Source organism: Hipposideros armiger, unplaced genomic scaffold (assembly GCF_001890085.2).
Source record: "Hipposideros armiger isolate ML-2016 unplaced genomic scaffold, ASM189008v1 scaffold_64, whole genome shotgun sequence".
NCBI lineage: Eukaryota > Metazoa > Chordata > Mammalia > Chiroptera > Hipposideridae > Hipposideros > Hipposideros armiger.
Genome location: NW_017731414.1, coordinates 1968509 through 1978545, shown reverse-complemented (window position 1 = coordinate 1978545; position 10037 = coordinate 1968509). Strand labels below are relative to the sequence as shown.

The following is a 10037-nucleotide window of genomic DNA, read 5'->3' as shown; positions in this document are numbered from 1 at the left end:
GGGCAGAACCCAGCCCTGATGTTGTCACTTTCTATTCATCAAGAAAAGCTGCTGCCACCCAGCGTGGCCCTGTGCAGGACTTCTGGGAGCAGACCGTGGTCTTTGTAAACGGGGGTGAATCTCATGGTCCACATCGCACTTAGGAAAAAATCCACCCTCCTCCTGGTGGCCCATGAGGCCCTCACCCCCCCTTCCTCGCCCCTCCCTCCAGCCACTCTGGCCTCTTTGCTCTTCCACCTCCACATATTTGCAAATGCTGCTGCCTCTGCCCAATTGCTCTCCCTCCAGATCCTTTCATGAATGGCACCTTCTCACCTTTCAGGCCTCTCTTCTAAGAGACCCTCCCTGAGGGACCTATCTGAAGTGTGCCCCTGTGTGTGTCCAACAACCCGGGAACATCTCACTCTGAACAGCAGCTGTTTCTAGGGTCCTGTCTGCTCCCCCATAGACTAAGCTGAGATGAAAAACAAAGTATGATCACCCTTCCCAAACACTACGGGGTTAGATTTCCCTGTGTGATGCAGAAAGGACACAAACAGATGCAACTCCCTACTCTTAAGACTTGTTCTCTATTCCTTGAAGGCTCTGAGCACTTTAGGCCTCATTTTATACTAATCTGTTCATTCTGTTTTCCTGGGTCCCTAGAGCTAACATAAGACTAGGAACAGAAGGGGAATTAGGAAGTGTTTTGTTAAGTGAATAATTTTCTGCCTGGAAAACTCCTATTCATCCTTCAAAACCCACCTCAAATGTCCCCTCCTCTAGAAAGCCCATCCTGACCCTAAGGAGAGCTGTTTCTCACTGTAGGCTCACCTAGCCCTGGATTCTTCTTCAACCAGTCCTGATCTGAAAGGGCCAGGAGTATCCAATTGTTGAATAGTTTCACTTTAGTTACGAAGCACATCCAAGTGTAAGCTAAGAGGCAAGTCCTTATAAGCTATTTCCTGCTGCCTTCAGGATTTAGTTTTCTCTCCTCTGCTCCATAGATCTGTGTGGTTCCATTTGTTCCTTACCAGCTTCCCTAGCATTATCTCCTACCCTTCCCTGTCTCACTTCCTCCACTCCAGCCTTGATGCATCCTGCCTCAGGGCCTTTGCACAGGCTATCTCCCTGCCTAGAATGCCCTTTCCCCTGCGTCCAGGCCATAGCACTGGCTCAACATAAAGCTAAATACAAGCTAAGTTAAAACCTAAACTGCTGAGTGTTTCTGTCTGGCCCAGCCCTTGCAGACTTGCCAGCTGTATGACAACAGGAAAGTGACTTCACCTCTCTGAGCCTCACTGTCCTCCTGTGTTAAATGTGGACAGTGGTGTTCCTCATAGCAGGCTCTTGAGAAGATTAAATAGATAATGCATGTAAAGCACTTAGCTCAGCGCCTGCTTCCTCTCCAGCACTCAATAACTGTTAAGAAAGCAAACCCTACCTCGAGATGTGAGTTTTCATGCCTTGCTTTTCTGCACTGCCTTATATGGAATCTTAGTCAATCTGGGGTACCCACATCACATGGAGGTGAATTCAGGCCATCAGAGCGGGGAGGCAAGGAGGAAAGCCATCCAGGGTCCGTCTTTGACTTCCAAACCAGGCTCTCATCAGACAGAGTTTTGAAAGGCAAAGCAAGAGTCAGGTTTGATTATGATGAGAAAGGAGAGAACCCCATCAGAAGCCAGAAATGCCAGACGCAGTACTTACTCCTTATAGTTGAACAGGAAGAGGTCCCTGGGCCTCCTACCCTGGGCTGAGTATGGGGCAGAGGGTGCAACAGGGTGGGACTGCCAAGGAGAGTAGCAAGAGGCTGGAGCTGAAGGGGCAGGAACACAAAGGGACAGCTCTAGGGAATAGTGGGACAGGGACAGAGCCAGCAGTCCAGTTCCTCCCCCAAAACCACCATGCAAAGGGGACATCCAATGATACTACAATGCCAAGACGTGGCGGAGCTGCAGCTGAACTCCCCGACACAGGCCCCTCTCCACTGTCTGCAAGCCCAGGACACTTAAGAGTCCCAACCTACATGACAAAAAAAGGATTCCTGACCTCCAGGGGGCAGTGGTTTCCGAAGAGATATAGCAGGCTTTTCTTTTTTGGTGGCCCAGCATCTGAGTCCCCATTCAAGTCTAGGGAGTCCCCACCATGAGCTGTCAGCCCCCCACTGACAACAGAAGCCCCAGAGCCAAGAGTGTGATGGATCAAATGGTGGGCCTCAGTTTCCCCACCCGTTCCTGTGTCCTGCCCTTTGCCACACTACTGTGCATTCATCCTTTGTAAGGAGGAAGATATTCCCCAGCTCTGATTTTGGGCTTAGCCATGTCATTTGCTTTAGCCAAAGGCACACGGGCAAAAGTGACAGCATACAAGTGTCAAGTCTAGACCTTAGGACGCCTCACATGACTCCACTTGTACTCTGGCACCATTGTGGGAGAATATTATGTTGGCCGGCTGCTGGTCTGAGGGTGGAGATAGGTGGGGCTGAGCAACACCCCCCCCCCAATCCACAGCCTTGCACCTGGAAGCAGAGCTGCCCAGCTGAGGGTAGCATACAACAGGAACCCCCAGCTGAGTTACAGATACATGAAAAATGCCCATTTATTTTTGCATGCCTTTGAGACTTGGGTTGTTTGTTACATGGTGGCAGCAGCTGACTAGCACACTGACATACTCACTTTCCGGGGGACGCAGGCAGCTGGGGAATTGGCACAGGACATGGGCTGGGCCAATAAGAAGTTTCCACTTGGGAATAAGTAATGCAAAGAAACAGCATCAGGGCAGGAGCACCCAGTTTTCAGGGGCGGCTATGGCTGAATGCCAAGGGCAGATGGCAGTGACAGTTGCATCTGGATTCTGTAGTGGTGGTAGAAGCATTCTCCCCAGTCAGTCTCCTGGCGTAATTTCAGCTGATCACCCTGGCTGCTTTGCTTCCTTGATTCCTACTGTTTTCCAGCCTTCCTGCCACTTCAATGAGCAACCTAACAGCCCTCCAATGCAGTTTTGCTATTTAAATCGGCCAGTCATTTTCTGTTGTTTGCAAATAAAAACCCTGTCTTACATAAGATGGGGAAACCCCAGAATGTTACATTTATAATTTTGTAACTGGTTGGGTTACAAGTATCAGAACAGCTGTCCACTAGTATCTTAAGGTACTAAGTAGTGTAAGCAGCAGAATTGTGATTTCTCATAGAAAGGAGTCTGGAGGTCGAGGTTCCAGGGTAGGACTAGTGGCCTAATGATCTCACCGGTCTGGGAGGCGGCGTCTCTGTGCCTCTCTTAACTTGCTCCTCATGGCCACAAGATGGCTGCAGAAGCTCCTGGCATTGTGTCCTCATAGGAAGCAGTAAGGGACGGAAGGGGGCAATAAGGCCTTTCCCATGTCTAGAAACCCCGACCCCAGACCTCCCCTTGAAGCTCGCTGGCCAGAGCTGGGAAATTCGCCCAGATCGAAAACAACTCCTGCAAAAGGCATTGCCAAGAAAGGCAGAGCCAAATCCTAAATTAACCCCCACCCGAGGCTGGGCACACTGCTGCTGGCTCCAAATCAGGCCTCTGTGGGTGAGGAGGGAGAGATGGCTGCCAGGATGGCAGCAGCAGGGTCAGCCACAGGAACTAAGCTGGGGCCTTGCTGAGGGGAAAGCACAGCCTCATGGACCTCCTGTCCTTGGGGTCTTCAGGCATTTGGTGCCCATGGACGCCAGAGTGGATAAGGCTCTGCTCCCACCTCCCCACCCAGAACCTCTTGTTTGTGCAACAAACATTCGCTGTGCCTCCTGGGACACATAGCCAGGTGCCCCTAATAAAACCTGTGCGCGGAGTCTCCACCATGAGAAGTGAAATCTCCACCATGAGAAGTGAAATCTCCGGGGCCTGTGAGAACAGAGGAGCTAAAGCTGCGTTCCCGGACAGGAAGCCAGGGGCAGGTTTCCAAGCTGGCCAGGTCCAGGGCAGATTCCCACCTCACACGGTTCCCTTGAGGCCCCCTTGGCCCTTGATCGCTGCGAGGCCCCAGAAGTCACACTTGGCCTCCCTCTCACGGGCCTGCATCCCAGCGTCCCGGGAGACGGCGTTTTCCCACAGCCCAGGCCCAGGTGCGGAGGGAGGCTCCCGCAGCCGCATCCAGGGCCTCAGTGGGGAAGCAGGCCATCTGGAAGGAGACGGGCTTTCCCCAAGCTCAGTCCCCACGCACAGTGGACGGCCATTCAAGGCCTGAGCTGCCCTGGGCAAAAGGTGAAGGGAGGTGACAAGGTGACAGGCTGCAGACCCTTTCAGGATACCACGAAGAAAGGGACAGGCTGGCCCAGAGGTGTGTGCGCGAGCATGTGTTCAACTGTATGAGTGAGCACGTGTATGCAGGTGTGCCTGAGTGTGAGCATGTGCGTGTGTGTGCAAGCTTGTGTGTGTGTGTGTGTGTGTGTGTGTGTGTGTGCGCGCTCGCATGCATGTTCTGTCTTTCTCTGAAGGACACAAACGTTCACAAAGTGAAGATTCAAGCCAGTTTCTGCTAAATTAAAAACAGCTTTTTCGTGTTTAAAGTTTACAATACGAAAAATAATTTTCCTTTCTTCCGGGGGGGGGAGGGTGGAGAGGGAGGGGCAGGGGGGCCCCGAGAACATTCCATGAACCAGCCCAGACGGTTACGCACAATCTACTGGTTAGATACGGCAGCAACCCCTCCGCCCCACGCCGGCACCCCTGCCAGCTCATTGGGGACAAGATGTTCTGAGGTGTGAGCTGATCTGGGGGACTTGCAGCTGGCAAAGGTTTCTCACTGCCCCCCTGAAGGGGCCATGCCTCCAGCAGGAAAGAGTTCTCTTGAGGGAGCTCAGGTTAGGGGGATGAGAAGGGGCTGAAATGTTCTGGTAAGTCCCCAAGGGCTGCTGCTTCCCTTTCGATACCCCTGGCAGCAAGGGCTCCTTCCTGGTTCCCAACCAAGTTCCTATTTCAGCACTGCCCCCCAACCTGGCCTCATCCCATGGCCACTGCACGGAAGATCCAGGCCTGTGCTGTTTTGAGGGTTACCTGGAAACCTTCCCTCTCAGAAGGTTGCCCATGAACAAAAGGCGTTCTTTACCAATGTGCAGTCTGGTTCACAGCGAGGCTGTCATGAAAGCAGGGCCTGGGGGCAACTCTTAGAGCTCTTGGGCCCCTATGAAAGCACAATGACTTCATGCTTGCTTTAGGCCTGCCCTGCGTCTCCGACATCACAGCCTCTTGGTAGAGGGGCTCCCCGGCCACCCAATTTCGTATCTTGGGACTGAGCTGATGGAGATAGAACCTGCTGGGGCTGGGGGCCAGACAACCAGGCACTTGCAATAGTCTGGGGAGTCTTGCTGAAGGCTGCCTGGCCAGGCTGGGCGTGCCCTGTCTTCCCAGCACCCAGTGGAAGTTCCAGCCACACTTCCCGCTGCCCTCACACTCCTGAGCTAAAGGCCGGCCCCCTCTTCCAGCTCCTCTGCAAGGATGGAAAATGGCGAGGGGGGGAAAGGGGCCCCCAAACACACAGAGGACATGAGGAATTTGTGACCCATCAGGCCCCACAAGCTCGGTGCTGGGCCTGCTCCATCTTTTCACCATAACATTTTTATTAAATACAAAGAAAATATTAGGAGACAATGTCTGCTAAGGTATGAGGTTAATTCTTTACACGGCGAGTGGCTCACAGAGACACAACATCAATCGTCTGCTAGCAGCAGAAGAGACACTTTAAGTTGCCCCAAGGGTACAAATCCCATTTATAAAACAGCGGTGCTGGCCTCTTTAAAAAAGCAAAATGGAACCAAAAAATATATATATGGTTTAGAGGTTTAGACACCAACACAAATGTGTGTGGCCAGAGATGATTCGAAGCCCTTGAAGAGAGAGGCTCTTGCCCGCCTGACCTTCCGCACCAGTGGCCTCAGGCTGGGTGGCATGTTGACCTGAACATAGGACAAGCGGGGAGCAGAGGGCTGGAGAGAGGATGAGAAATAAAAATCCCTGGACAGACCTGTGGAATGCAGATGCACTGGGATTCTAAAGCAGCGTCCCCCTTCATCTATAGGACAGGGACATCTTGGTCTGGTTCTCCTTAGGACCCCACACATGGCCCAGTGCCCAGTGGAAGGTACGACACCTGTAAGGACCGTCTCTGGAAGCTGGCTGTGGATTTTTCCTCCCGAAAGTGGATGAGCAAACACTCTGAGGTGCTCAGACCAAGGACAGGAATGGGGACGAGTGTCAGATCCTCCTCCATGGCCCCCCTTCCACCCAGCAGCTCAGGCTTACTGGGGAGACAGAACCATCCTCTGGTCATCACCTCAAGCTGGGTGCTTCTGAGCCCCTCCTGTTCTGGGGGTCCAAATGTGACAAAGGTTTGGGGTACATTTATTTTAAGACATACATGTGCCAGAAACTAGGGAGGGGTGAGTGGCATACCATAAATTTGGGATGACACTAATGAACTCGAATCTGAACATTTAAGACCACTGGGCTGAAGGATGATAAGAAGGGCACAACACCACCCCACAGAGACCCCAATTCCCACCCATAAGTGAGAACCCCCTGAGGGCGAGAAAATGGCCTCAGGCTCAAGTTTTCTACCACAACACATCGATCTTCTTGCTGGCAGGCTCCCTGGGCAGGCACAGAAGCCAAGATCTGCTTTGAGAAGGAAGGACACTGGGGAGGAGGCTTATCAACACAGCAGGCCCAGGGAAGTGAGGTCCTCCTCAGGATGTGTGTTCACCAAGCCCCTCGCAAGAACAGCACGCAGCCAGGCCTGGGGGCGGAGAGGGGGGATGGATGTCCCAGGAGCTACCTCCTGGTCCCAGCCCGGGGCAGCAGGACAGGGGCACAGGCAATGCCCGCAAAGGACTCAGGGAAGTGCAGGTCACGTTCCCACTCGTCTGTCTCGGTGTTGTACACCTGCACGATGCCCGTCACATTGTTGAGGCGCCAGTTGTAGCCCCCGACAACGTAAATCTTCCTGTCCAGCAAACAGCAGCCTGCCTCTGACTGGCCAGCCCGCATGGGGCTCACACTAGTCCACTGGTCTGTCTCAGGCACATAGTACTCCACAGCCAGCACGTCAAAGCAGCGGTCCACATGGTCCATGCGGCCTCCCAGGGCGTAGATGCGGCCGCCGGCACCCACCATGGCGTGCAGCACGCGGGGCTCACTCATGGGTGCCTTGAACTCCCACTGGTCGGCCGCAGGGTCATAGCAGTGCAGCGCCTTCTTGTCCTCCACTGAGATGCCATAGCCACCTGAGATATAGAGGCGGCCGCCGGCCGAGGCACCCGCATGGCCCCAAGTTCGGCGCTTCAGTGAGCAGGCATAGCCCCACTCGTTGCGCCGCGGACAGTACCTCTCGACTGAGGCAAGGCTGCCGGCCCGGTTGCGACCACCCGTGGCGTAGACCATGCCGCATAGCACGTTCAGCTGGAACTGGATGCGGCTCTCCTGCATGGCCTGTAGGCGCAGCCAGCGGTTCAGGTGCGGGTCATAGCGGTAGCAAGCGTCTACCGCACCCTCGCCACTGCGGTACTGCAGGTGCTGGCCCCCAGCCACATATACAAAGTTGTCCAGCACAGCCACACATGTGTGGCTGCAGCCCACCTCCATCTCTGTGAGTTCACGGAAGTGCCGGGCGCCTGGCTCAGGCAGCTGGTACACCTTGCTGCTGACGGCGCGGTCGCTGTCAGTATAGGGTGTGCCACCGAAGGCCACCAGCGAGGGCACATCACAGCGCACAACTGTGCGTGGGGACTGCATCTCATGCTGACGGAAGGGCAGCACCTGATAGTTGAAAGCCTCCAGCAGGTACTGGCGGCATAACACATCCTCCACCATCAGGTCCAGCGTCTGCACACTGTCCACCAGCTCCGATGAGCGCATGAGCGGGAATCGGATGTGGCAGAGCACATGGCTGGCGCGCAGCCGCCGGGCGGGGTCATGCTGCAGCCAGCGGACGGCAGCTCGAAACAGGTCGATCTCAGCACAGCTCTGCAGCCGGTTGCTCTGCAGGAAGAAGACAAGGCGCTCCAGGGGCAGCTGCAGAAAGTCCTCCTCTGCAGCGATCTGCAGGAAGTGCTGGAAGGTGAAGGCGTCCACCGACTCCTTGAGTGAGGCCAGGCTGAAGGTGGTAGCCATGTGGCCGATGTGCAGGCAGGTCTCCACACTCATGGCGGCCTTGAGGAACTCCTCACACAGTTCCACCACCGGCAGCATCTGCAGGAACACAGCTGCTCCCAGCACGTCCTGCACACAGTCCAGGTCCAGTGTCACCTCCGCACTATAGGCAAAATCAATGATGTGCTGCAGTCCTCGGGCTGACACACCCTTCAGCTCGATGACATCCTGGCTCGCCTCCCTCATGCCACCTGTGAACATGGCCCTGAGGGTGGTAAACACAGCATGTGGGTTAAGGGAGCCAAGGGCCATCATGGCTCCCAGGCCACCTGGATGGCCTGGCCCCGGGACACTGCAAGCAAGGCTTGGCGAGCCAGGGAAAGCTGGCCAGGTGTGCATTAAAGATACCCTCCCCAAAAAAAGGAAAAGTTTTAATCCACCTGAAGCCATGCATCTTCCTACCAACAGCAATTCTACACTCTGCCCTTCGAGTGTGGCCCCGCCCAGCCTCACCCAGATGTGTGCAGCACCTGGGACCAGTTGATTCAGAGGTTGGGAACCAGGGCCACTCACAGCAGGACATGTGTGTGTGGCTGTGCAGGGAAACCAAACCTTAGCTTTGGCTCTGGAGACAGATCTCCAGCAGCCCCACCTCAGTGCCTAGCCATGAAAACCAGTCTTGCAGGCAAGCTCAGAAAACAAGGTAGGGACCCCAAAGGAATACATCCCATGGTTCAGAGTCCAGTCCCTCTCCAGCACACTCAATTTAGCAGGTGGCTACACCTTCTACTGCCTGAGTTTTAGCCACTGTCACATAGGGGTGGGGAGGGAATGAGGGCCTCAGGTTGGAGCACCCATTGGGAGACCCCACTAAGGTCACTGATGTATCCAGAGAGAGACTAGGTGGTTACAGAAGCCCCTGAGAATGGCCTGCAGGAGTCCTAACCCACCATAAGACCCCCAGTGAGTGACCCCAGCTCTGTCAGCCGTGCTATCCTTCTCTGGGACACAGGACCTAGGTCACAACTCCCCACAGCCTTCGGGGGGACCCCACGAGGAAGAGGGCTAAGAATCCCAGCACCAGCTCAGAGTTTGTGGGAGGTTCTAGAAGATGGTGCATGGGAGGCTCCTCTCATGGGGCGAGCAGGCATTTCACCGTAACTGTGATTGCCATCAGCACACATTGTGACGGCTGACCAAGGGGCGGGAACTTCCCATGTCCATTCGCCCATTTTCCCATTTGCCCAACAGATGCCTGTTGCCCAGGCACATCCCCAGTGTGGGCCAGGCGTGGGCCCCAGAGCGGGGACAGCTGAGCTTGACACTGCCGCGGGGCTACTAACTAACAGCTGCCCAGCATTCCACGAGGCAATGCCATGGTCCTTCCAGGAGCAGCGCTCTGCCCTTTCCAGGGCCCTGCCCCTTCTTGTCCCTGCAAGTCCCATCCGCCTGTTGGAGGCAGGGGCAGTAACGGCGGCGACGAGAAGGAGCTTTGCCTTTTAAGGCCTCGCCGGCTGCAGTGCCAGCGCAAAGGAGCCTTTAAAGGGCATTTCTGGCTGGGTCGGCCCGCCCATCCCCAAATCCAGAATAAAAATAGAAGCGGCGCCCCAGATGGGTTGGTTTCTCTAGCTCCCCAGAAGGGTCTCGTTGAGTCTGAGGGGCAGGTAGCCAGGCGGCACACTGGGCAGGGCACCCTGGCCTCGGGAAGTGTGCGGCCCGCATGGTGTGGACCTGGGCTGCTACTGAGATGGTGGCAGGGCACCTTGGCCACCACTGGCAAAGCAGGGTGGGAGAACCACCCCCAGGACAGCACCCAAGCTCTGTCAGGGTCGCAGCCTGGCAGGAAGAAACATGCCAGCTGGTCACCAAGGGAATGAGGAGAATGTCTCCAGCCCATGACAACCCCCCAGCTGGTGAGGAGAATGGCCCCAGGCCCTGCTCCA

General features: G+C 55.2%; 1 protein-coding gene across 3 annotated transcripts in view; it reads right to left on the bottom strand.

Annotated features, from left to right (window-relative positions):
* Positions 1 to 5543: 5543 nt before the first annotated feature.
* The window catches only part of KLHL26 (kelch like family member 26), a 28813-nt gene continuing 24319 nt past the window's right edge, over positions 5544 to 10037 (bottom strand). For 2 of the 3 annotated variants that reach the window (XM_019642050.1, XM_019642051.1), the window contains one exon: positions 5544 to 8359. In XM_019642050.1, coding sequence (XP_019497595.1) covers positions 6778 to 8359 — 1582 coding nt within the window. In that variant the 3' untranslated portion in view covers positions 5544 to 6777. The remainder of the gene's footprint in view (positions 8360 to 10037) is intronic. The other variant, XM_019642052.1, reaches the window with a different exon arrangement.